Source organism: Anastrepha ludens, chromosome X (genome assembly GCF_028408465.1).
Source record: "Anastrepha ludens isolate Willacy chromosome X, idAnaLude1.1, whole genome shotgun sequence".
Classification (NCBI taxonomy): Eukaryota; Metazoa; Arthropoda; class Insecta; order Diptera; family Tephritidae; genus Anastrepha; species Anastrepha ludens.
This window is the reverse complement of record NC_071503.1, coordinates 20,682,208-20,710,164: the sequence shown is the minus strand read 5'-3', so window position 1 is coordinate 20,710,164 and position 27,957 is coordinate 20,682,208. Positions and strand designations below refer to the sequence as shown.

At 40.8% G+C, this 27,957-nt stretch overlaps 1 protein-coding gene across 2 annotated transcripts; it reads right to left on the bottom strand.

The window, feature by feature from the left end:
* LOC128869171 (glutamate receptor ionotropic, kainate 2-like) lies at positions 1-27,957 on the bottom strand. 2 transcript variants are annotated; one of them, XM_054111680.1, is made up of 4 exons: positions 27,850-27,949; positions 26,598-27,255; positions 20,784-20,972; positions 1-1,473 (listed from the first exon to the last, which is right to left on the bottom strand). In XM_054111680.1, exons 1-4 carry the CDS (start codon positions 27,928-27,930, stop codon positions 1,361-1,363), a joined length of 1,041 nt encoding a protein of 346 aa, XP_053967655.1. In that variant the 5' UTR covers positions 27,931-27,949; the 3' UTR covers positions 1-1,360. The 2 variants fall into 2 exon arrangements, with proteins under 2 accessions (XP_053967655.1, XP_053967656.1); XM_054111681.1 differs by lacking the exon at positions 1-1,473 and adding an exon at positions 7,584-8,328 and having other exon boundaries at positions 27,850-27,957.

The window sequence follows — 27,957 nt, the reverse complement described above, 5'->3', positions numbered from 1 at the left end:
TTGGCGTATGCCGATGATATTGATATAATCGGCCTTAACAACCGCGCTGTTAGTTCTACCTTCTCCAAACTGGATAAAGATGCAAAGCGAATGGGTCTGGTGGTAAACGAGGACAAAACGAAGTACCTCCTGTCGTCAAACAAACAGTCGGCGCACTCGCGTATCGGCACCCACGTCACTGTTGACAGTTATGATTTCGAGGTTGTAAGGGCCTTCGTATATTTAGGAACCACCATTAACACCGATAACAATGCCAGCCTTGAAATCCAACGTAGAATCTCTCTTGCCAACAGGTGCTACTTTGGACTAAGTAGGCAATTGAGTAGTAAAGTCCTCTCTCGACGAACAAAACTAACACTCTACAAGACTCTCATCATGCCCGTCCTAACGCATGACGCGGAAGCGTGGATGATGACAACATCCGATGAAGCGACGCTTGGAGTGTTTGAGAGAAAGATTCTGCGTAAGATTTTTGGACCTTTGCACGTTGGCAACGGCGAATATCGAAGGCGATGGATCGATGAGCTTTACGACGACATAGACATAACGCAGCGAATAAAGATCCAGCGGCTACGTTGGCTGGGTTATGTCGTCCGAATGGATACAAACGCTCCGGCTCTGAAAGTGTTCGATGCGCTACCAGCTGGTGGTAGTAGAGGAAGAGGAAGGCCTCCTCTGCGTTGGAAAGATCAGGTGGAGAAGGACTTGGCTTCACTTGGTGCCGGTTAGCACAAGAAAGAAACGACTGGCGCGCTTTGTTAAACTCGGCCAAAATCGCGTAAGCGGTTATCGCGCCAATTACGAAGAAAAAGAGTGTTATAATTAACAAATTTCAATGTAGTTAACGGTGGGAAATATAATATTTTTTATATATTCAAATTTTTGCCAGAATCTGGCTCGAGACATATTGTTAAGATATGGCTACAAAAGTCATGATATTATTACGGTAAGAAAAGGTTTCATGGAGTAAAAATTTTTAATTTAAATTGCAAGACCAGTCTTGAACATACCACTTTGGTCAAAGAGTTCTCGGAGCATCCACCAGGTGAAACTCTAAGTCAACTTTCTGTTTTTTGTTACGTTGCCACATCTGAATATTCCTACCAAAATTGTATTACTATTGCTTGACATTTCTAAAAACCCCATCGTCTTGAGTAAACCTACCTCTGCAAGTCTTCAAGTCTTTCCAGTTTTAAAAGGGGATTTAAGCTTGCAACAAGCACTCCGTCTTTAATTTTGCGTTAAAAATTGATTCCATGGTGCGAAACCTTTAGAAATGTTGGGAAATTATTTCGGTAATGATACTCTTAAGAAAAATGTCATCAATAAAGTGAAAGAAAAGTTGATCAATAACAGCGAATTAACCATCAGAGAGCTGGCAGAGCACTCGAACATTGCTTACGGATTCGATCAGCACATTGTAGTTAATGATTTGGATTTGCGCCGTGTTGCTGTAAAGTTGTTCCCTCGGACCTGAAATTTATGCAAAAAAGAGACCGCGTTGATATCACCAAATACTTGATTTCATTACTGGAGATGAGACATGGGTATATGGTATTTCAGAGATATGAATTAAAAGTCCATAACGTCAGCGTATTCGAAAATTCAAAAATTCGGAAATTCATTCTTATACAATGTTGCAATTTGCATGGGCGATACTTACATTAATCACTTAAGGGTTGTTCACTAAATTCTCCGGTTCGATAAGAAGGAGTGTTGCTACTAGCTCACATTTTTTTGTTAGAGTCGACGTGTCCCCTTGGGGGAACCTGTTATCCCTATAGGGCGCGTCCCCAAGGGGTGGACAGGGGAACACCTCCCAGATATGGAAGGTAGGGGAGTAGGAGTTCGGAGCTCCCTCAGAGGACGAGTTCTTTGCTTTTAGTCAAGAGAAATTTGATGGCAAAGCCGTGGGCCACAGCACGCCATCAACTATAAACAACCTACTATATCCGCTGATGTCAAGGGGCAAAAGCGTCAATACCTTAAAAAAGGCCCGTCTAGGTACTAGCTTAACCAGAGCTCTCTCGTTATTCTCGGCAGAATAAGCAAAAATGAGGCAGAAGGTAAACTCATCCCAAAAATGCGGCCGATAAGACAAGGTGCCAAAAGGTGGTCGATGAGTACCTGGCGTTCCAGGCCACCAACGGCGGAAAACGCAACCGTTCGCAGGACGAGGGCAGTAAAAAGAAAAGACGTCACACACTGCTTTGGTGCCCAAGTCAGCCAAACGCGCTTTTAACAAAGTGGCGCGGCATCAGCTGCAAACGTCGTTGGTGGACGAACTAACGAACCGCGGTAAACCTTCATTGGAAAAGTGGTCCGAAATCGAGGCACGGCTGCCTCGTATTGTCGTTGTGCGTGTCCTTCGTTCTTCAAATCCCGGAGGAGAGTATTGAGCCACTGGAAAAATTGGACAACAAACTTCGATTTGGCGTAAGGAGAGCACACCTGAAGTTATTCCGTTCTGCAAATCAGGAGGATGAGCAGGACGAGGTTGACGACGCTAATGAGTTACTCATGTGCACGCAACTGGCAAAAGCCGATTATACTAAAAACGATGGCGCTAATGAGCAGCACACGGGCATGCAGCGTGACCTCCTAAAAACGACCAATAAGTATGGGTCTCAATGGGCATTTGATAATTCCACTTTTGACAGTATGTGTAGCTCTGCTAGTAGGCACGGCGTAGACCGGGTGCTAGTAAATTGGATTCGTTCGATGCTGGCCCAAAGAATCGTTTCGGTGCGAGCAGAGGAAGATCTGCTGGTGTCATCCGGGGTTAACAGAGGCTGCCCCCAAGGCGGTGTGCTGTCCCCATTGCTCTGGTGTATGGTAATCGATCCTCTACTCACCACCTTAAACGATTCAGGAGTCTACGCACAAGCATTTGCGGACGATGTTGCTTGTTTGGTTACAGGCCCTTCGCTTATTAGCATCTGCAGGAAAGTGCAGAAAACTCTGGATCGGATTGACACTTGGTGCTGTGCGAATGGGTTATCGCCAGATACCGCCAAGACTGGTATTGTCCTCTTCACCAGAAGGAGGAAGCTTGATGGACTCGTTCTGCCCAAGCTAAAAGGAGTCACTATCCAGCTATACAAGGAAATTAAGTATCTTGGAGTAATCCTCGATAGTAAGCTCCTATGGAAATCAAACGTTGCAATAAAGACATCCAAAGCACTGACAGCTTTCTGGCAGTGCAAAGGTGTCTTTGGGAAAACGTGGGGTCTTTCTCCTAGCAAGGTTCCATGGAATTACACGGCTATGATAATACCTATTATCACCTATGGATCAGGGGTCTGAATGAGTAGACTCTCTCTAGTGGGAGTCAGGAGGACCTTATCGAGACTACAACGCACTGTGCTATCTGTTGTACCGGAGTTTTTCCGACTTCTTCAGGCCCGGCATTAGATGCTCTGACTGGTTTACCACCACTTGATGCTTTCATCCAAGGAGAGGCCTTGAAGACCATCTGCAGGCTGAAACACAATGGGAACTGGTACGGCCCTGTCCGGCATTGAAACACAGAGAAGGCATGGACGTCGATCCAACGATTCTCTCCATGCCCCTTGACTCCATGCTATCAAGAGTCGTACTTGAAAAGAGATACAGTGCAGTGCTACCAGAGGCTCAATTGTGGGAAGACTCAGAAAATGAGCCCGGCAAACACTGTTTTCGCATTTTTACGGATGGCTCCAGGACCGAGCATGGCTCCGGCTCTGGGGTCTACGTGGGATCCAGCGGGACATAACTGCACTTTGCTCTTGGAATGCAAGCATCAGTGTTTGAAGCGGAGGTGTATGCAGTTCAAGAAGCGATGAACTTTGTTGTGGAAAAGCGATGAAGAGGCAGATCTATATGTGTCTGCAGCGACAGCCAAGCTGCGCTTATGGCCTTAGACAGCCCTCCGACCACATCAGGGGTAGTCAAGTCCTGTAAATCCAGGCTGAACTATGACGGTATACATAATAGCCTGATGCTAACATGTGTCCCGGGACACGTGGGGATCACGGGTAACTTGCTAGTTGTACCGACAAAAAAAAATAAAAATAGATATCAAGGTTGTCCAGATCAATCTGCAGCACTCCAGGAGTGCAACCGACAACCTAACAGTTCTCCTTTCGGAGGAGGACGTCGACATCGCACTGATACGGGAACTCAGAGTACGGAGCACTGAAGTAAACGGATTATCTCTCAAAAACTACAACTTTTACTATACAACTTGTACTAAACATATTTTAAATCCCATTCTACAGCTTATCGGATGTGACGGCCATCGAAATGGAGGCTGCTGACAGCGTCAGAATCTAAATTGCCTCAATCTATATGGCACACAATAAACCAGCCTGACGAGGCTCGTAGGCTTGTGGTTGACAGCAACAACAATATCCTGCTACTAGGATGTGACGCCAATGCGAGGCATACCCTATGGGGGAGTACCGAAACGAATGATCGAGGTGAGTACCTATATGAATTTATCATTAATACTAACCTAACAGTATGTTTTGACCCACAGCATCTTGTCGATGTAAAAGTTACAATCAGGCTGTCGTCCTTTCTTGTAAAAACTCTTGAACGATTTTTAGATATGCACATTAGAAGTTTGCTGGAGCTATCAACTGCACAACATGCTTACCTCAAAAGAAAATGGACGGAGACAGCGCTTCACGAGGTAATCCGAGCAATAGAGGGGTCTCTAGTAAACAAACAGTATACTATGGCAGCTTTTCTAGACATAGAAGGCGCGTTTAACAGCGCTAGCATTGATGCTATCCAAAGGGCGTTAATAGGCTTAGGTGTGGAAAATTGTATCAGCAATTGGATCATCTCTATGCTAGAAACCCGGATCATCAAAGCTAAAATGGGTAATATGATGGGAGTATTATTTCCACTTCTTTGGTTATGTGTGATTAGCAAAATCTTAATAAAACTTAATAGAGGTGGGGTAAAAGCGGTGGCGTACGCTGATGATATGATAATGGTGTGGTGTCCTAATACGACCAGTAGGGTCATCCAATGGGCCTTAGGCGAGCTAAACTCTTCAGTCACAGGTTGTGGCCTAAGTTTAAACGCGCATAAAACAGAACTTATGCTCTTTACCACTAGATATAAAGTACCAGTCTTTACCCTACCAAATATTAACGGACAAATACTCTCACTTTCACCCAGTGCAAAGTACTTAGGGGTAATTTTGGACTCCAAACTTAGCTGGAAATTAAACGTCGAAGAACGGGTAAGGAAAGCAGCAATTGCCTGTCAACGTATGCTTGGAAGAAGATGAAGTCTTCAACCTAAGCATACATTATGGCTGCACAAGGCGGTTATATGACCAATTTTGACGTATGGTTCGGTAGTTTGGGGGAAAGCTCTAGGGAGAGATTACAATACCAAATTACTCGGCAGAATACAAAGATCGGTCTGTGCAATAACGGTCGGTGCAATCAGATCATGTCCCAGGGAGGCTCTCAATGCACTGCCACACGTTATTCCAATATACCTACATATTAAGAAGACGGCAACCATGAGTGCAATTAGGTTAAATGAAGCGGGTCGCTGGAAGGAAAAGTCGCTGGTCATGCCAGTCTATTATTACGACAAACTCAGTTAACCTCGGAAGGGACTGACAACATCATCCGGACGGTAACATTCAATAGGAATTTTGCCACTCTCTTTCCATCTAGGGAAGAATGGAATAAGGGACACTCTCTAAACAACTTTGACACTACAGTCTATACAGATGGCTCTAAAATGGGTCGCAGTATTGGAGCTGGTATATGTTCTCATAGACTTATAATTGAAACATCTGCGCGTCTTCCTATTCGCTGCAGTATCTTCCAGACGGAAGAACTAATTATTGGAGGGCTTGTAGGTTATTAATCGCAGATTTCTATTTTAGTGGCAACATTGCTATTCTTTCGGAAAGCCAAGCTGCCGTCCAGGCCCCGAATTTTCCTACAACAATCTCTGGTGGTGTAGGTAACGAAAAAGCAGATAACCTCGCAAGAGGGGGATCTGCCATGAATAACGCTCTTGCAGAATCGGTATTCACACAATTAGGGTCAGTCAAGAGTACAATTTCCCTAAAATACCTCCGAATCGTGGATTGTAGATGGAGAGACCAGACGAAATGCAAAATCAGCAGAACGTTATGGCCCACCTACAACCTCAAGCAATCGTCAATATTGTTAAACATGAAACGATGGGACGCTTGGAAACTAACGGCAGTCATAACTTGCTTTTGGTCTGTCGGAGAACAAGCAGCCAAAATGGGCATCCCTCACAACACATACTGTCATAGTTGTAAACAACCGGAGAAAAAGAAAAAAATCTTCCATTTCCATACCCATACAAAATTATTTTGTTCGAGATTGTGACTATGTTATTACTTACTCAATGATTGCAGCATGTAATACATTATTCATGCAAGACTCTGGTATGTATACGAGGTGTGTTCAAAAAGTATCGCGAATTTTGTGTTTTTTTCAAAAATTATTTATGTATACATTAATATTTATTGTGACCCCTCAAAGATACTATGCACTTGTGCCAACGTTTTTTCCAGTCTTCGAAGCACTTCAAAAAATCATTTTTTTTATCTTGTTCAGCTCCTCCGTCGATGCCGTCTTTATCTCGTCAATCGTAGCGTAGCGTCGTCCTCTCATGGGCCTCTTCAGCTTCGGGAACAACAAAAAGTCACAGGGGCCAGATATGGGGAATACGGTGGCTGTGGTATCATTAGTGTGTTGTGGCAAGAACTCGTGTTGCTCAACGCCCCTGGAATCGCAGAAAACGATAAGCAAAATTTTTAAACTCGACCGAACTTGGCGCGCTTTTTTCGGTCTTGGTCCGCGCGGCAGCTTCTATTGAGATGATTGAGCTGTAATTTCCACGTCATATCCATAAGCCCACGATTTTTCACCAGTTATGACCCTCTGGAGCAAATTTCTGTTGTCGCAGACAGAGTCCAACCTCTCATTAGCAATGTTCATGCGAAGCTGCTTTTGGTCGAAATTGAGACTGTCTCATGCCCAAATCATTGAAAAAAATTGAATAGCACGAGCCAATCGATATGTCTAGATCCTCAGAAACTTCTCTAACGGTGATTCGACAATTGGCCAATACCACTTTCTTCACTTCATCAATTTTTTCGTCTGTTGTTGAAGTGCTCGGGCGTCCGGCACGCTTTTTCACCACATTTTGTACCACCGATAAACGTAGCTTTGGTTCAAAGTAGCTTATCCGTGTAACACAGTCAACATTCGGAATGCATCCACTCACTTAATTTCGTTCTTCACACAAAATTTGACGCAGGTTCTTTGATCCATCTTTTTGAATAGGTAAAAATAGAAGACGAGCCGAACACGTGCAAGCAAAGCAGCTGTCAACAATTAACTGTACATCTAAAATGGCGAAAACTCGTTGGTATGAGTGAGAGACATGAGTACCAACATATCGCTAGAAAAAAATCGAAATTCGAATACATGTAACCTGCGAAAATTCAAAATTCGGGGTACTTTTTGAACACACCTCGTATGTATGTTATACCATAACTTTTCTTGAACTGGTTATAAGTTCACGTTATTTCAATATGTATGCAGTGGATGGGGTAATTTATTTTTCACCTTAAGCTAACAGTGTCCAAATCAAAACAATTATTTATTATTAAGAATATGAGTTATTCCTATCACATAGGTATATGTATGTTTTTTTTTGTTTCTTATTATCGCTTATGTTTTTTGATTATTCATCCGTTTCATGGATTTGGATTGAAAAATATCGGTGAAGTCAATAGCTGAGCATCTGTGATGTGCTGTCTTCCAATTGGGTAGATATTTGAATCATTATTTGGGCTGCAAGTAATACTGAAGTGCGCACCTCTTGAAACCCTCATATGCACGTTAGTATGCTTCTCAGCATCTTTGAACAAATGGCATGTCGGACAACGACGCTTTAGAGCTGGGCGCCGATGGGAGTCCATGCACCGTAAAGCATAACGAAATTCCTCAAGCATTTCACCGCAAAGTGAACGTTGGGGAGGTGTTTCAGTGCAACGGTAAGCTGCAGCATGTTTTAAATTATGTTCTTGTTGTTGTTGGATAAATTGCATGCCAGCACTATAATCTCCGTTCAGTTTGCCGCGGCCGGAGTCATTAGTGAGGTCGAAACTATTAGGAGCCATGGTTGCTGTATCTGTATCTACAGTGGGGTGGTCTTCTTCACAGCATACGTTTCGCTTATTTAGCGTGATAAAATGGTACCAGAATTCGAATACCGCTACGCACGCTGCCAGGCCTATACCCACGAGTAGAACAACGAACACGCCACCTACGGTTGAACAAATATGTCTATGGATATGTTGAGCAGTCACAAAATACATGTACATATGTGATTAAGCATATTATTCTACTAATCGTAAGCTTACCTAAAATTAGAACCAAAATGACCATGTGGTTCAAAGCTTTAGTTTGATCATGTTTTGTTTGCTTTGCTTTGTTTATATGTGTTGAGTTGGAGGGTCTGTCGTATTTTAATGAAAATATTAATTCATTTATAAAACTATGTGTTTAATATTAATCAATTATATATGATCCGCTGTATGATGAATGCCAAACTCTTCTGCAATTTCGCGCCTTGTTAAATGTTTTTTGTTTTAAACCATTTGTTTATTGCGATCTGTTTCTTAAACATTAAGCAATATTTTTCCTTAACGTTATTTAATTAATTTAAGCTAAAAAACACATTTATAGAATACAACCAGTGGTGCAACCATTTATTAATTTTGTGATAAATAATAATTTAGGCTAATTTACTAAAATATGAGGCCATTTGTAGATTTTCTCTTAAGTCTGGTGAAGGTTATGGGATTTGCAATTATTCCTGTGACAAGAGGGTTTGAGTGCGATTGTAGTCGTGTGTTGTGTGATGTGGCATATTTTCTTATTTTTTTCTTCAATTGTTGTGGATACTTTGAGATCACTATGAATTTGTACATTTGTGAATCTTTTAAGTATTTCGATGTTGGATTTAGCTGCAGTGCCCCAAAGTTGAATGCAATACTTTCATATTGGTTTCAAGATAGCTGAGTAAGGTGACAGCTTACTTTCGAGAGAAACATGGGAATTTCGATGTAGGAACCAATTCAGGTTTCTAAGTTTTATTCCTAAAGCCTCCCGTTTGGTTAAAATATAGGTTTTCCATGTATCAAAATGCATGCCGAGATTTTGGGTGACGTTAGTTTGGGGGATGATTATATTATTGAGCTAAACGGGTGAGCAAGGTTTCGATTTAGTGTTAAAGTGACTTGGGAAGATTTTGCCTCATTTGGTTTAATGGGCGACTCTTTCAACCAATGAGTTATTTTATCAAGTCGTTTCTGTAGTTTTTGGGAGGTCACATGGATGTGGGCACGTTCTAACTATTTTTTCATCAGAAGCTGATAGATCGTATTTGTATAGCAAGTATAGGACGGGCCCCATAATATTATCTTGAGGTACACCAGCTGATTTTTCACTTATTTCAAACTGTTTTTCACCTTGTTTGACAAAGAAATATCCATTTTCTAGATAGGACTTAATAAATATGTTATATATTATATATAATTTATTGGAAAAGTGTCTTTTATTTTATAGAGTAAGCCATCATGCCCAACGCGGTCAAAAGCTTGAGATATATCGAGGAAAGTCGCTGTACAATATTTTTTTTGTTCAAATGCTTTGTGAATAGTATTTACGAGTCTGTGTACCTTGTTCGATGGTACTGTGTTTTTCCACGAAACCGAATTGGTGATTTGGGATTATATTATATTTCGATTTTTACTTATAGGTATCATTCTTTTGAGGAAAAGGGAGTCCATTACTTTAAAGGCAATAAACAACAGGCTGATGGGCCGATATGATTCGACTTATTCAGCGCTTTTTCCTGAGGATGAGCGCTGGATGAGTCCTGGATCTCGTCGGTATAGTTTAAAAGATGATGCTGATGCGCCTAGGAGGCGGCTCTGACTCAAGCAGGTGTCTGCAAGGCAGAAACCTGCAGTAGCACCCCAGCAGGAATCACTTGCTGAGCAGTTTATTGTGCTCCATTACGGGGTGCAGGTGTTGAATAGGGGACATCAGGAGGCAACCGGTCGCTGTCCGAATGTCAGAATTTTGGCAAGTCTGTAGCTTTATTCACTGCGTGTCATTAGTTCCGGGCGACCAGACAGGCGCAGCATAGCTTAGAACCGGCCGACCAATTGCCTTAAATGTCGATAGCAACAGTTCTTTTTATTTGCTCGAGGTGCTGATGGCAAGCGACTTGAGGATCTTGTTGCGATTTTGGACCTTAGGGGCAATTGCGGTTATAAGCGCTGAGAAGGAGAGCAAACTGCCAGAGGTCACACCTAAAATTTTGGGATTGTTTACAGTCGGAATTGGTGTGTCATCGACTTTTACCCTGAGGGACAGTTTGACCTCCTTTGAGTGGTAAAGAGGGTCCCCGTGGATTTAGCGGGGGAAAGTTGGAGATTCCTGGCAGTGAAAAAGCGAGAAAGGTCGGAGAGGTAGCTGTTCACTTTGGAGCACAGACCATCAATTATCGTTCAGTCGTCAGCGTATGAGACCAGGGAGCACAGACCATCAATTATCGTGCAGTCGTCAGCGTATGAGACCAGGGAGACTCCTTCTGGTGGTTGGGGGAGCTTCGAGATATAGAAGTTGAACAGCAAGGGTGAAAGGACACCACCCTGCTCTACACCTTGCTTAATCTTCCTCTTCTTTAATATTTGGTCTCGAAAAATCACTGACGAGTGACGACCGCTCAGGTAGTTTTCGGACCACCTCTGCAGCCCTGGCGGGAGTGTCGGCTGATAAATATCATCTAATAGCGCGGAATGGCTAACTGTATCGAAAGCTTTCTTTAGGTACAACGCTACTAGGATAGCCCTTTCGCAGGGGCGGCTTTGGTTAAGCCCGCGGTTTATCTGGGCGTTTATGGCGGTGAGTGCAGTGGTGGTGCTATGCACTCGGCGGAAACCGTGCTGATGTGGGGCTGGGGCCATGTGTTTCGTGAAGAGTGGAAGTAGGAGTACTTTAAGTGTCTTCACCACTGGGGAAAGAAGAGTTATCGGACGATAAGATTCCCCATGTCTGGTGGGCTTCCCAGGTTTCAGTAGTGGGACCACTCTCCCTGCTTTCCACTTGTCAGGGATGATGAGAGTGGCCAAGGACAAGTTGAACACCCTTGTGAGACATCCTTCTCCCGAAGGTCCCAGGTGCTTCAAAATCAGCACGTTTAGTCCGTCAGGGCCAATGGCTTTTGAGGATTTTGTTTCGTTGATGGCCCCCCGAACCTCATCACAAGAGAAAGCAAGGCGCACTGTCGTTCGCTAGTTTGTGCAGTCTTCTGGAGGCACGACGCTTGGCCCTTTCGACCGGAGGATGCAGTGTAAAAAGTCGGCTAAAATAGCTCACGCATCTCTTCGGGTCCGACGAAGGGCAACCGTTGAAAGTGATAGCCACCTTGTCGTTGTGCCTCGGGTTCGGCAGGGAACTAACGGTGGACCAGAGTTTATTCACACCAGTGGTGAGGCTGCAGGACTTCAGGTGCTCAACGCATTTAGTCCGCTTATGTTGATCTACCAGTTGCCGGATCTCCAAATTGAGATCCCTCATGCGGGGATCCCCGGAATCGACTTGGCTTGGTGGTCACACTCGTTTGCCAAGCTGGCTGCTTCGGCCGGGAAATGAGGACGAATGTCCTTGATCCTTCCAGCAGGGATGAATTGAGCCACAGCAGCTGAGAGCACTTTGCGGAATGCGCATTCGCCTGCACGCACATCGGTGGGAATGGGAAGAACGGCGAAGGTATCTTCTGTGAATTCCACGAAGTCGGCCCAATTGGCTTTTTTAAAGTTAAAATAGGACCGGTGATTCGCGGAAACAAAGTCGGCAGGTCTCTCAATCGAGACGATAATGGGCAAGTGGTCTGATGCAGGAGATAGCATAGGTCGCCACGTTCTGCTATTTATCGTCTATCTGCTCTGCCAATAGCTGTCCCCTACGATCATTTGGCAGGCTTGAATGCCAAAGATCGTGATGCGCATTGAAGTCACCTACACCTAATCGGTTTTCACCTCTGATGAGCGCACCTATATCAGAGTGATATCCTGCCGGGCAGCAGGTGACAGGCGGTATGTATACATTATAAATTTCGAGCTCGGCATCGCCTGTCCGGACAGCTATACCTTGACATTCTAAGGTGCTGTCGCTGCGGTCGATGCCTTCATCAATAAGACGATACTGCACTGTGTGGTGGACTATAAACGATTGGCCACCACCGTTGTTTCGCTCGCGATCATGTCTGTGTCACGTTATAGCCATTCCTGGTTATCAGAGAGGACCTGGCGTGCAGCTTGGTTTCCTGGACCGCAGCTTTTGGGATACTGTGTCGGCTCATAAAGCCACCCATCTCGTCGACCTTACTCGTGAGTCCGTTGCAGTTATATTGATAAGCTTCTTGGTAAGGTAGTAGTAACTCGAGGGATGAGGGACGCGTGGGGTTGCCCACGTTGGGCCTGCTGTGCATTCCGCTGAAGTTTTTGTGGCTTGATGGTGGTGGGCGGCCGCGCCACGAGGGGCGGTTGCGGATGCAAAGCTCTGCAGCAGGGGGCAACGTAGTCAGTTATCCACTAACGGGTGGTGCGCAGGTCCGAACACCTCTGAAAATGGCACCAGCCTTTGTATGAATCCCACTGGACTGATGCCAGGTTCCGAGGTATTCCGGTCTGACACACGGAACACGGGGGACCAAGAGCTGCTGGTTTGTCCCCGCACTGAGGTTGGAGCAGGAGTTAAGGGGATGGGCTATGTGAGGGGAGTTTTGTTGCTCCGATATGCTCCTAACCGTGGAGGTATTGGTTGTGGTGGCGGTTGGTGGAGCCGGCCTATCAGGGGGAGTAGTAGCCGATAAGGCATCAGACGCCTGATGGCTGGAGCAACACGAGGCCACATACCGTGTGAACCACTCCCTATGAGTCTTAAGGCCTGCACAGGTCTTAAGGTGGCTCAACCCGTTGCACTTATTGCACCTAACCGAGGTGAAGTTCGGGTGGAGCCGTTTATGGCATAGAGAGTAGCAAGTGGCTGAGGTGGCATTAAGTTTGCTGGGATAATTCTGGAGCTGACAGTTATGTTCTTTTTTCAGCAGTTGTGTGAGGGTGTGTATTACCAAACTTTTTTATGCGGCCAAGGTCTTTAGGGTATGGGAATAACTTTTCGCCCTTGTAAAAGAAGTAATACGATTTTTGTGTTCGCTCTAGTAATATAAGGGTGAAGGTGTATATGTGTGGTGTATATGTATGGTCTTGATCGCTGTAGTTGACATTCGTTTGAAGCGTAAAGATCCTTTTTTATCTGTCATCAAAAATGTCTACGTAACGTCCCGAAAACAACATTTGCGGGAAGTCATGCTTTATTAGCACGTTTGAAAAAAGGTGAAGCTGAAAAGTGTCGTATATTGATCAATATTTACCGTAGTCACGTTCCATCAAATACAACTCTTGGTTTCAACGCTTCCAAAGTGGCAATTTCGACGTGCGTGATAAAGATCATGAAGGGCACCGCTAAAATTCGAAGATACTTAACTACAACAATTATTGGATGAAGACGCATGTCCAACCCTTGATGATATATCTAAAAAGTTGGATGTGGACAGATCCACCGTCAGTAAACGTATGCACGCGATGGGAATGGTCCAGAAAGCAGGTAACTGGGTGCATCAAGAGTTGAAGGAGATGTATATCGAGAGACGGCAGAAAAGAAAAAGTTTTCTACATCGCATCGTTATATTATGATAACCTAAGCCGTCGAAAATGTTGGAGCCTGCAGTCAGCCCTTTTTGGAGAGCGGTCCACATCTTACGAGAGTATCGCAAATTGGCTCAATAAATGAATTAAGTCAAAAGAACTCAAAATGTTCGTCGTTTCGCAAAATATCGTGTATTATTTAAATGTTTAAACAATCCGTAACTTTGGCTAAGAAGCGACGGATACTTATAACCATACCATAGTTCGTCTAGATTTTCTTGAACGCATGTAGAAGGATCCATATTTTTTAGAATAACTCCTCTTTTGGCTTATATTTATACGGGCTTATATTTCGGTTTTTTTTTTGCTCTACTAGGGGTACAATATTCTTATAGGACTCGTGATTGGAAGCTTGTATTTTCACTTGCTCAATGTTTATACGTTTCAGATCGTAGGAGCTAGGAGCGGTTTAAGAGCTTTATTAATGGTGAAACATTGTTGACTTGAACAAATATTGGTGGGGCTTTGTAGGTTTCTTCTTGTGGTTAAGAGTTGGGTTCTTCTTCTTGAACTTCCAAAGGAGAAAATTTGTTTTCAGAGGGTTGAGCGCTACCGAGCCAGTATTCGTCCAGTTTGGCCTGCTTTTGGGAGGTTTAAGCTTCACTTTCCGGAAAATTCTATTACCCAACCTGACATTGTCGACACGAGTCGATAGGTAACGCGATGTTTCCCTGGAATCTATCCTGCCAGTTGACAGAATCACGTGGGCTATAAATAGTTTTTCCCCTTTTAAATCTCCTGGTTCTGACGATATCTTGCCTGTGATGCTTCAGGAAATAGGTACCTCGGTGGTTCCTGTCCTGCAAGAAATCTACTTGGCGGGTATCTCTCTTAATCACGTCCCCGCCAACTGGAAGAAAACGAGGGTTGTTTTCCTACCCAAGGCAGGGAGAAGGGTTAACGACTCGGCCAAGGACTTTTGGCCTATAAGTCTTACCTCAATAATCCTAAAGGTGTTTGAAAGATTGATTTATTATCATATCTGAGGACACATTGAATATAAATTATCTCCAGTGCAACATGCTTACCTGAAAGGGAAATTCACAGAATCAGCCTTACACGAGGTTGTAGGGGCTGTAGAAAAATCTCTGTCTTCATAGATGAGGCATTCTCTGAAAAAAAAGCCACTTGAAAAAAAAAAAGTTCTTTATTTTTTTTGCCAATAATATATCTTATAGTATATGTAAAAACTAAAATAAAAAATATGGTTTTAGGTCCGTGTAATGCGGGGTTGCCATATTGTCAGGGGTCAAAGTTTTTTGCAAAAAAATTTTCGAACCGCCATAACTTTTAAACGAATGAACGGATTTTAAAACACCTTAAGACTCTTTTGTACAAAATTTCTTAAACTTTAAAACTGTGTATCATAAAAAATTTTTAAATTAATATTTCATTGAAAAACATAAAAAAAAAAATTTTTTTTTGAATTTTTAACCACTTATGCCCCCTTCGATTTTTTTCAAAAATACCCCAAAATATTCCTTATTTCATCACCTTTTTACCCCCCAAAGGGAATTTTGGGACAGCAATATTTGTATGAGTTACAAATAAAAAACCAACTCAGTGCAACGCTCTCAATCTAAGCAATCTATTTGTTTGACTACAAATTGCAATAATTTGTCAGAAGCTGTGAAAAGGAAGTAAAAAATAAGACAAGCAAACAGGATTCCTTAGATTTCAAGCTGTTGCTATGATGAAAAATCATTGATTTATGGACTTTTATTATCTGCATTTAGCGTAACCCAGGATTAACGACGTGGACGTAGCAGACATTTAATCCCTTTTTTATTTTTTTTATTTTTTCATTTTTTTTATTTATTTTTTTGTTTTTTTATTATTTTTAAACTTTTTTTGTATTTTTTCAATTTTATAATTTTTTTTTTTTTGGTTTTTTAGTTTTTTAAGTAAAATAATTATGTATATTGAATCTTAACTTGATGTTCATGTGCTTTTGCGTTTACGTCCACGCTTTGGTGGAAAAACTACAGATTCTTCAGAGAAACTAAATGTTTTTAATAACAATTCTTCGTTACCGATAGGGATAAATGCGTGATACTTTTGGGTACCATTAATTCTGTTTGCTAAAGAAAATCTGACTTTCAAGGAATTTTCGAGCACATTTTGTTCTTTTTTTGAAGAAAAATACACGAAAGTTCGTTCAAGATTTTTCTTTGCCCAATTGAAAAGAGCTTCTGCTGTCAAAATTTGTTGGGAAGGTGGAAGTTGTAAGCTCGCTCGAGCTGCCAATCTTTTTAAATTTCCACCAATACCGTCACAAGGACCTTTCCCATGGGCAGTTTCATGGAAGTGCCATTCAGCATCCACTCCAAAGTCCTTCTTATGATTCAACAAATTAACAAAGTTAAATCGATTCTTATAATGTTGTGCTGCTCCATCAGTAAAATATATTATTTTATTTATCGATAAACTTTGCTCCTTTAAATGTTTCATAAGAATCTTCTGGAAAGCATGCACAGCTACAGTATTATGCGTGAGATCATCAGAATTGATTGTTGTTCCAGTGGAATGACTGAGCAGCATTTTGAGCAACGAATGCGTAATTCTCTGCAAAATCGCATAATAATAGCAATTCTCCTTCTTTTAGATTTTTTTTCAGATGCTCTAAATAGCTTGCTTGCTGTCTAGCAATAAAATCGTGATTCCTCAAAACTGTCAATTTCTCACACAAAGTTTCAACAAATTCATTACTATCCTGAACTTGAAATATCAACGTTGAACGGTCTGTGCTTTCCCAAATTTGAAACTCAATTTTATTAATTCCGTTAGACTCGAAAATCTCATTTAAATGGTCTTTTATAATATCAATATTATTTTCGCATTTTTTACATTCTCCAGAATGACATTGAGGTGTCGCATTTTCACAGACCATGATTTTTAAGCAATCTTTATAAGAAGTAAGTTTTAAAACACTGGATTCAGTCAAAGAAGGTATAGATGCTCCGTCAATCATTAAGTGCACATTTTCGTGGTAAGTACATACACAAACCGAATGTGTTCCACATGATCCCGCAAGAACACAATGCTTCGGTCGCAATCGGGCGAAGGTGGAAAATCCTACCTTACAATTCGGATGTTCTAATTTAAAAAGATAATAAAGTTCCGAAAGGTTACATAAAATTAAACGCTTTTGTACATGAACACGTTTTCCATCGGATTGCTTTACAGGAACGAAATCTTTTTTACCTGGCAAAAGACGACTATTTGTGTCCTTTTCATAAAAACTAATAACCAACGTTTTAATTTCTTCAGATAATGAATTTCCATTAATTTTATCGCTTTTTCCTTCTTTTGCTTGTTTGACGAGTTGGCGTGAACATCCAAATATCTTTGCTACTTTTCTTTCTCCCCATGAATCTGGTACAAGTTTTAATAATTCATACTTTTCAAATCTACTAATCTGTGGATCATTGAATTTATTTTTTAATTTTTCAATAATTTGCAACAAATCAGCGGAATCATTACCGTTATTAGTAGATTTATCATCTTTAGCAAAAGAAAAATCTGAATCAGATTCGTTCTCACAATCAGATTCAGATTTATTCTCAGACTCAAATTCGTTCTCAATCTTAAATTCTTCCAAATTCTTAAATCTGTAGACGATGCAGAAGATTTAGGTTTAGATTTACATTTACCAGTAACTTTAGGCCAACCTTCTTTCACAAGCTGTTTACGACATTTATCACACAAATACAAACTGTGAGTTACGTTTTTTCCAACAATTTTTCCACTATTGACCTTACGTACATTCTTATTTTTATGATATTCATATTGAAAAGGATTATAGCACTTAGTAAAAGGCATAATTAAAAAAAAACCATATAATAAGTAGTGAAAAAAAAATACTTACTGTAGAAAACTCTTTCAATGCGATAATCGTAGAAAATGTTACACTTTGTTATGCACGGTACTTATAATACGCGTGAATAAACTCGGTTGTAAGAAGGCATACAGCATAGCCACCTAGCGGAATTTTAGGGTACTTGAATTCTCCAATTTAAACTATGTAGTTAGTATTGGACAATTATCAGTATTGGACAATTTTAAGGACTTTGTTTTCCATTTATGGACATGAAATCTCTTTAATTTCTTTTACAAAATTCCTAAATAATAATTTTTCTTACATTTAGTAAAGTATGATGGAAAAAGACAATAATATAATGCAGTAGGGATGATAGTAGAGCATTTCCTTGGATTAAGAGCGTTGCACTGAGTTGGTTTTTTATTTGTAACTCATACAAATATTGCTGTCCCAAAATTCCCTTTGGGGGGTAAAAAGGTGATGAAATAAGGAACATTTTGGGGTATTTTTGAAAAAAATCGAAGGGGGCATAAGTGGTTAAAAATTCAAAAAAAAAAAATTTTTTAATTTTTTTCAATGAAATATTAATTTAAAAATTTTTTATGATACACAGTTTTAAAGTTTAAGAAATTTTGTACAAAAGAGTCTTAAGGTGTTTTAAAATCCGTTCATTCGTTTAAAAGTTATGGCGGTTCGAAAATTTTTTTGCAAAAAACGTTGACCCCTGACAGTATGGCAACCCCGCATTACACGGACCTAAAACCATATTTTTTATTTTAGTTTTTACATATACTATAAGATATATTATTGCCAAAAAAAATAAAGAACTTTTTTTTTTCAAGTGGCTTTTTTTTCAGAGAATGCCTCAGATATAGAAGGTGTTTTTAATAACATAAGGGCGGAGTCAATTGCCACTGCGTTAGAGAACCTGGAGGTGGAAAGACTTATCTGTCTCTGTATCTCGTCAATGCTTGGCTGCAGGGAAGTTAATGCGATCCCAAGAGGGGCTTAAGTCACTAGATTCATTCACAAAGGATCGCCGCAGGGTGGTGTCCTTTCGCCTCTACTTTGGCTAGTTGTTATTGACGAAGTTCTGTTAATGCTAAACAAGGGTGGGGTTAAGGCATACGCCGATGACTTGGTCCTGATGGTATCGGGACCGTTTTTCTCAGTCATGGCTGAGGTTTTGGAAAGGTCACTGGCTGTACTCCGTCGCTGGGATGCTACTTGCGGCCTCCGAGTCAACTCTGATAAAAGCTGAGCTCGTGCTGTATACCAGAAAATATAAACCTCCATCCTTTCCACTTTCCAAATTCAGCAACCACGTTCTCCCTCTCTCATCGGAAGTTAGGTAGTTTGGAGTGATACTTGACTCTAAACTCCATTGGAAGCTACACAGTGAAAATCGGGTAAAGAAGGCCCGAATGGATTTCTACTCCTGCAAATTTATGTTCGGTAAAAAATGGGGACTCAAGCCACAGGTGGTGCTGTGGAAGAACAACGCAGTGGTTTTGTCAATAGTTCGGTGGGATGCTCTTCGGAAGTGCTATAATATGACTAAACTGGGAAGGGTGCAAAGGAAAAAGGAGCATGTAAAACTAGCCCCTATGTTGCCCTGAATGTCCTTTTGCACTTACTACCCATTGACTTTCCCGTTATTTCCATCGCAGCTCAAAGTACAATCAGTTTAAAGGAGGTTGGCCTCTGGAGGTCATTTTTCTCCGATAGTGAAACCGCGATCAAGGTTCTGACGACATCATGGTGTAGAACGAGACTAGTAAGCTTCTCTGAAGAGGAGATCAAATCTAACATTTTTCTTATTTCGATTCCAGGACATGGAAACATAGAGAAAAATGAAATTGCTGATGAGCTTGCCAGGAGACTTGACTTGGCCTCAGAGACCTCCTACCCGGGCATCGGCCTCCCCCTGACAGCTGTTAAAGGGGAACTACACAAATAATTTCTCAGGAAAGCGCAGAACAAATGGAACTCCATTTCTTCATGTGCTAAGATAACTGGGGGCTCCTTTCTGCGGCAGCCTGGGGCAGTATGCCAACCTAACTCCCATCCCTCTTCTCCATTATATCAACAGCTCTAGCTGACTGTAGATATTTGCCTGTTGGAGGTTTCATAATGGTATCAAAATGGCGCTTTAGTGCTACTTGAGGAGTACCCGACTGACACTTCCACCACTTTGTTCGACGACTTTCCAATCGTTACCTGCAGGATTCGTCCTGGCCGATGGTTGAGGGGAAAGATCCCCTTGTTTATAGAGTAATTGCAGTTGTTGCTACAGCGGCTGAACCTTTCAATTAAGTTAGAGGTGGGAGTATGGCATTGGGTGCTCCATGTGCTTGAGAGAGGTATTGGACTCGACTGTTGTTGCTTCTGTTGTGTAATTTGTCGTTGGGTGGTGATTGTTGAAAATTTTGCCGCATGTGAATGTTTTTTGGGGTGTTTTGTTGTAATTGGTTCTGCAACTGTTGGTGTTTTTTGATTGCACCACACCCATTAGGAGGGGAGTGGCCAGTCGGCTTTTTATTAATTTTTTGGGTTTCTTGTTTAAGTTTTTGTTTTTTTAGCTGTGAAATCCTTTTTTATCTTCTTTATCTAAGGGTGGAAAATTGCAGTTTTTTGCTTCTGTTTTTTTTTTTGCTGCTCTATATGCAGGAAAGGTTTTAAATTTTTATATTCATGTTATAACTATTTTGAGCAATTGCTGCAACAACATTCAACCGCACTATTGGGTAATTTGCACTTTTGCACGCTTTTCTCACTGTTTAAGGTATATTTTTTGCGCTATTTTAGTGATAAATCGCGAACACTTTAGGAATATGAATCTCCTTGTCCTCACTTCACTAGAGTTGCGAGTTGTTGGATCAGTTTCCAACATAGATGGGAAAACATGATTATTGATCTTGGATGGTCGTCCTGATCGATCACTTTTTTGATCAGATTCAGATCCCGGAATATACATTTTCACATGCAACCGATACGTTGCTTCCTTTTTGGAATTCATAAAAAATGCAATTTACAAGAAAAATTAACTGGCTATTTAAAAGACGACAGAACTTTCCCTCCAACCCAAAACTCATATACGGTTATCTAGGTACTAACCAATGTTATCCAGACCAAGTGCATTCGCCTTTGATTGTTTGTTATTGTTTTTACGTTGACAAGTATCTCCTGCGTTTTTCCACCACTTGTCGTACAACATTTGTATATCTCCCTTCTCTTGAAGTTTTAGTATAGACAGGGAAATTTTGTCCCGCCATGGTGATCCTTTTGGTGTAGCGATACCATAACCTATAAAGCCAGTATTATGCTCAGAGAACTTAGATGTCAGAAAATATATAAGTAAGGCGTTTTTCAATAGGTGCACTTCAACTTTTTTCCGATAGGGAGGGCGAACAGCGCAATATTTTTTATTTTTCGCTTGTCATTTGTAAACTTCATTAGTATACATTTCATCATGGAACGCTACACACTTGAGCAACAATTGCAAATCGTGCAAATTTTTTTATGAAAATAATCGTTCTGTTGCTGTTACTTTAAGAGCATTACGGCCATTTTACGGTCTTCAGTGATGAAGCTCACTTTTGGCTCAATGGCTTTGACAACAAGCAAAATAAGCTTTACCTCTAGACTATTTTCTTTGGGGTTATGTGAAGTCATTGGTCTACAGTAACAAGCCGGCGACGATTTATGAGCTCAGAGCCAATATTGAACGCGAAATTGCTGGAATTTCGGCCGATTTATGCAAAAGAGTGGTCGAAAATTGGGTTCAACGATTGGACTTCGTAAAACGTGAACGCGGTGGTCATGCAAAAGAAATCGAATTTCATACTTAAATGTATATGTTCAAACTCGATAATAAAAAAAAAAAAATATTGTAGTTAAAAAAGTCAAACCGTTTGTGTTTTATTCAAAAAAAAAGTTGAAGCGCTCTTACTGAAAAACGCTTTAGATTCGTTATTACCCTGCAGTAAATCGCACGTAAAATATATGAATGTGTAACTGACCGATTTCTGGCTTAGATGACGATTAACCTGCAAAATACATCATTTCCTTTGAGGTGGCCATTTCAAGGTGACTTTCGCTAAAAATTAAAGGCCACCTTAGCTTTCAAACAATAAACCACATGGCGGCGGCCGCCGTAGCCGAATGGGTTTGTGCGTGACTACCATACGGAATTCACAGAGAGAAATAATAGCGGTCGCTCCTCGGCAGGCAATGGCAAACCTCCGAGTGTATTTCTGCCATGAAAAAGGTCCTCATAAAAATATCTGCCGTTCGGAGTCGGCTTGAAACTGTAGGTCCCTCCATTTTGTGGAACCACATCAAGACGCACACCACAAATATGAGGAGGAGCTCGGCCACACACCCAAAAAAGGGTGTCCGCGCAACTATATACATATATTATATATATATATATTAGAGCGTATCACCAACAAAAAGTCGCCCGTACCTCCCCTCATATGAAGTGTTTTTGAAAAACATTTAAAAAAAAATTTTGTTTTTCTGGCAACGCTAGATGTCGCCCAATTACATTTTTCTTCATATCTTCGGCATTTATTGTCGGATTTTAAAGTGTGAAACATCAATTCTTTTGTCTCAAAGAGGAGGTTTTTCTCAAGAAAGTTCATAGAGCTCATGCGTTTCATTGTGGTACTTACCCACCATATCTTAGTTTCTACCACCCTAGTGTAACAACCTAATGTCAGTTAATTGAAGACCGTAAAAAATCATAAATCTTTTGCGAAAAAAGTATTTCGATTCAATTAGTAGAACCAGAAATATAAACAATTTATTTTTAGTCTAAAACCATACAAGAAAAAGTAAATTTTGCTTATTTTCCTCGCCCGCGAAACAGTTAGTGAATAGTTTGTCTTGTAACGGAAATTTTAGTCGATATGTTGTTGTTCTAAATATCCCACGATGCTCCTCTGTATTCCAGTTGCGGAACTTTCAGTGGGCGTGACATAGCCGAGAAATTTCGAACCGGGCTCTTTTACGATGGTGGTATGTTCTTCATGTTCACATTTGCCTCTGTTACTCTTTTTAAAGTTTTCTCTTTTTTGCCATCGAATGAGATACACTTTACAGAGTCATCACATTTGGCCGCCGCTAATGCATCTTTGCGGAACTTCACACGTTCCCTATATACTTTGTTTTTGTCTATGATAAGCCCATCAAACAACTCATTAATTTGATGAACAAACTGTCGTCATATGTTGTATGTCGTTCGTCGACCTCACATCTACATTATCAAGAGTCATTAATCGTGGACCACACTGATCGATGAAAAAAGTTTTAGTATCATCTGGAATTTTATTGCAGGCTGTGCAGTTACATAAATTATTTTTTTAAATTCTACATGCGCAACGCGATATCACAAATAATGTATTCCACTCGTTTTCATCGTATTTCGATGGATGTTTCACTACGTTATAGTAGAGTAGAATGGGGTAAGATAGGTATGGGGGCACAATAGGTAGGTGGGGTTTTCGTCGCACTGTTTTTGCAGAGATCACTCGTCTTATGTGAATTGAATACGTGGTGGGGAACAACGTTCGCGACTGTCATTTCGGCCGTCACCATTGATTAGTTATCCTAGTTCTGGCGTCGTTTAGTTTTTTGTGAGCTTTTCTCCGACATAGCATTTTTTTTATTCTACGGTGCAGTGCATTTAATGTATGTAAATATTTTTCAGGTGAGTTTTATTTTACGTAGAAAATAATGCTGAACACGAATAATGTGTCAGTTTTTTGATATTTTTGTTTTTTAAAAAAATATCGACACTAACATAAAACATGTGCTTGGGGGCACTATAGGTCAGCCGTCTGGGGGCATTGTAGGTCACTACTTTTAATGGAATAAAATAAATTTTAATTGTTTTTGCAGCAAAATGGTGTGTAATTATGTGCGAAAAACGCCGAAACGAAGTGAAGAGGACGTAAAAAACGCAGTCGCGGCAGTCCGAGATCGCGCTAGTGTTCGATCAGCCTCTAAACAATTTAAAATTCCGTTCGAAACATTACGTGCTTGCGTGATGAATTAAAGAAAAATTCCTAACTTTTATAACATGTGCAGTGTTCATACTCTATAAATAAAGGTTAAAACGTTAATTTCCAAGCCATGTACATTGTTCTTTTCCCCTCACATATAGTGACCTATCGTGCCCCCCGATTTTGAAAATATCGAAAAAAAGACCCTTTGTCTTATTGAATGCAGCTTCCAAAATATTTAGCCAAACATAAGTCAGTATAACCAAAATGTTAGCAGATAAATAACCTTTCAAAATCTTGCTTATTTTTCAAAATCAATGCAAAAACACCGTAGCAAGAGCTCTTCAAAAAAAAAAGACCTATCTTACCCCATTCTACTCTACTTATTCACAACACTATCTAATTTTCTACACGTAACACTGTTAGATAAAATTGGAATACCTGCACGTTGCTACAAAAGACGTAGTTTCCTTCAAATTTCTTGCTTATAAACTCCCAACTTTCTACGCCGATCACTTCTATGACGAAGATATAACCCGAAATTAATAATATCGCGTTTAGTTGGCAGTTGTTTTTTTAAATCACAATCAACAAAACGCATTTTTAAGGTTTTTGCAGTTTTTAACACGCACCAAGTAAAATGACAATTGATTATGATGTCAAGGGCAAAACATAAAACAGAAAAAAGTATATTAGATAAACAATAGCTCAGTTAATTTATAAAAAATCAGGTGGAGCATGCTGAAAAATGTAATATATAAAGAAAATAAGGCACCTAATGTATGGCTTTCAACTAAAAACAAATTTGGTTTTATCTAGGGTTGCTAGAAAAAGAAAATTTTTCAAAAACACTTCATATGAGGGGAGGTACGGGTGACTTTTTTTTTTGCCTGTAGGGCGAGACGCTCTAATATATATATATATATATATATATATACTACTTAAATAGGCTTTAACTGCTGATAAGTATTGGAAAGAACAACAAAGCCGCGGGCGCCGACGGACTGCCGGCTGAGCTATTCAAACATGGCGGCGAGGAGCTGGTAAGGTGCATGCATCAGCTCCTATGCAGAATATGGTCGGATGGAAGCATGCCTGCCGATTGGAATTTAAGCGTGCTCTGCCAAATCCATAAGAAGGGCGATCCTGCAATTTGTGCCAATTACCGCGGGATTAGTCTTCTAAATATCGCCTATAAGGTTCTAGCGAGCGTATTGTGTGAAAGGCTGAAGCCCTCCGTCAACCAACTGATTGGACCTTATCAGTGTGGCTTCAGACCTGGAAAGTCTACCATCGACCAAATATTCACAATACGCCAAATCTTGGAAAAGACCCATGAAAGGAGAATCGACACACACCATCTTTTCGTCGACTTCAAAGCTGCATTCGACAGTACGGAAAGGAGTTACCTGTATGCCGCTATGTCTGAATTTGGTATCCCCGCAAAACTAATACGGCTATGTAAGATGACGTTGCTCAACACCAGCAGCGCCGTCAGAATTGGGAAGGACCTCTCCGAGTCGTTTGATACCAAACGAGGTTTCAGACAGGGTGACTCGCTTTCGTGTGACTTCTTTAACCTGATGTTGGAGAGCATCGTACGATCCGCAGAACTTAATCGCTCAGGCACAATTTTTTATAAGAGCGTACAATTGCTGGCGTATGCCGATGATATTGACATCATCGGCCTTAACAACCGCGCTGTTAGTTCTGCCTTCTCCAAACTGGATAAAGAGGCAAAGCGAATGGGTCTGGTGGTGAACGAGGACAAAACGAAGTACCTCCTGTCTTCAAACAAACAGTCGGCGCACTCGCTTATCGGCACCCACGTCACTGTTGACAGTTATAATTTTGAGGTTGTAAAAGACTTCGTCTATTTAGGAACCAGCATTAACACCGATAACAATGTCAGCCTTGAAATCCAACGTAGAATCTCTCTTGCCAACAAGTGCTACTTTGGACTAAGTAGGCAATTCAGCAGTAAAGTCCTCTCTCGACGAACAAAACTAACACTCTACAAGACTTTCATCATGCCCGTCCGAACGTATGGCGCAGAAGCTTGGACGATGACAACATCCGATGAAGCGACGCTTGGAGTGTTCGAGAGAAAGATTCTGCGTAAGATTTTTGGACCTTTGCACGTTGGCAACGGCGAATATCGTAGACGATGGAACGATGAGCTGTATGAGCTTTACGACGACATAGACATAGCGCAGCGAATAAAGATCCAGCGGCTTCGTTGGCTGGGTCATGTCGTCCGAATGGATAAAAACGCTCCGGCTTTGAAAGTATTCGATGCGGTACCAGCTGGTGGTAGCAGAGGAAGAGGAAGGCCTCCTCTGCGTTGGAAAGATCAGGTGGAGAAGGACTTGGCTTCACTTGGTGTGTCCAATTGGCGCCGGTTAGCACGAGAAAGAAACGACTGGCGCGCTTTGTTAATCTCGGCCAAAATCGCGTAAGCGGTTATCGCGCCAATTAAGAAGAGAAGAAGAAGTATTGGAATAGTTCAGGGAAGTTAATAATTTCATTTAGCAAATCAGAATTGATTTTTCAAAGAAAGCACCTTTCCAACTCAGTACAGCGATGAAAACTTCCACGGTATAAACAACCATTAGCATAATTCCTTCATCAATTGAAACGTTTCGGTAGAATTTGTGCTAAGCGAGGCAAAACTGTATATAAGCCCTTTGTTCGATGTTCATTTTTATACTATTGTCACACAACGAAACCAGTGCTTCATCCACAATAACTTCGCTTTATTTAATATGTAATATAGTACATGTTTTCTCTAGAAATACCTGTTTTTATAAAGTTTTGTTTGTTTCAGAAACCAACTTATTATACTGCTTGTTTCTTACATTTACTGTCAGTCTTCACTGCAGGGACCATGTATGTACAGTATATCCTACATATAGATACTTACCTTTGGTATCTAGGAGGCCTCCGATCTGTGTCAAATTACAATCTCGCTGCACTATATAGTCAAGCATAGTGGATTCCATGAGAAACGCGTAATTACCTTTATTTACACGCCTTATACCCTCTTCGTAAGTGGAAGTGAAAGCAGTAGCTTTCTTATTCTCCATGTTGCGCCACATTTTTCGATACGTCTCAATGATTGAGTCGCGAAAAAATGTCATTGTGGAGCCACTTTCAAGGGTACCGTAAGATATCTCTGTTTGGCTAGCCAAGTCCTCGGCATTTTCAATGGGCGTAATCATGCGTTCAACTGTCAAGAAAGCCGCCAAGTTAGCTGTGTACGAAGCAATGATAATTAGCGTGAAGAACCACCATATAGCGCTGACAATGCGAGTTGAGATCGATTTTGGATTTATGTCAGAGCCTTGCTGCATTAATGTTCCGATTGTAAACCAGAAACTGTTAGCTAATGAAAACTGATTAGTTATGGCAGGATTCCTTATATCGCATGGATAATTGTCATGATACTCGATTGGCGAGAACTTTGCTACGACGTAGATTGTAAATGATACCAAGAAATATGCAGCCAAAACATAGAGCCACACGTCATAAGCCAGTGGATTCATGAATGAAAACAAGCGAGAAGCCGGAGTTGATGGTCCCTAGTTTGTGGACGAAAATTTTTACTTACATAAGCATTTTTGGATATAAGTCACGCGGTAGCTGGAACAACGGTGTATTCCAAAAAGTTAAAAAATATAGAACAACCCGATTTTAAAATTTCACTTTACAATTTGTTCTAATGTGGTAATGTTTATATATACGTTTTACATATTTCGTACAGTATAAAAGAAAAGTTACAGCGCGCCTGCTTAACTTTTATTATTCCAGCAAACGCGCGAAATGTACGTTTTTATATACTCTAGAGGAAAGATATGTCCAATCTTTTTTTTATTATGTAAGATGTAATTTAGCTGTCCAGTACCGTTTTGTAAAATAATTTCTTTGTAAAACATCCGAATTCACTTACAGACTATTATTAGCAGTTATTCTAAGCATTGAACTGTTTGATTGAAATTTTACTAACTTACAACGTAATTACTCATTATTTGATAAGTAGTGCTGATTAAGTTTGCTATTATTTCCATTTCTTCAGAAATGATTTTTTATCCCTTTAGGTTATTATAAGAGTCTATTGGAGTTGGTGTCAGTCGGAGTAATTTTCTTGAACGGTCGTAATGGTAAATATTAAATACCTTGAATAAAATACTTATGCCCAGGTTCATAAATGGTTTAGTAAAATCTATTACACTTTCACGCGCATATGTTATTGTCATCGACCCAACGGCTAAATCAGCTTTCTG

Bases quoted from the DNA above. Each gene is read 5' to 3' on its own strand.
- LOC128869171 (XM_054111681.1), bottom strand. From the start codon at position 27,930: ATGACAATAACATATGCGCGTGAAAGTGTAATAGATTTTACTAAACCA. The intron at 27,256-27,849 runs GTATTTAATATT...TCCACAAACTAG, and splicing joins GCATAAGTATTTTATTCAAG to GGACCATCAACTCCGGCTTC. The intron at 20,973-26,597 runs GTAAGTATCTAT...CTGGCTTTATAG, and splicing joins AGGCCTCCTAGATACCAAAG to GTTATGGTATCGCTACACCA.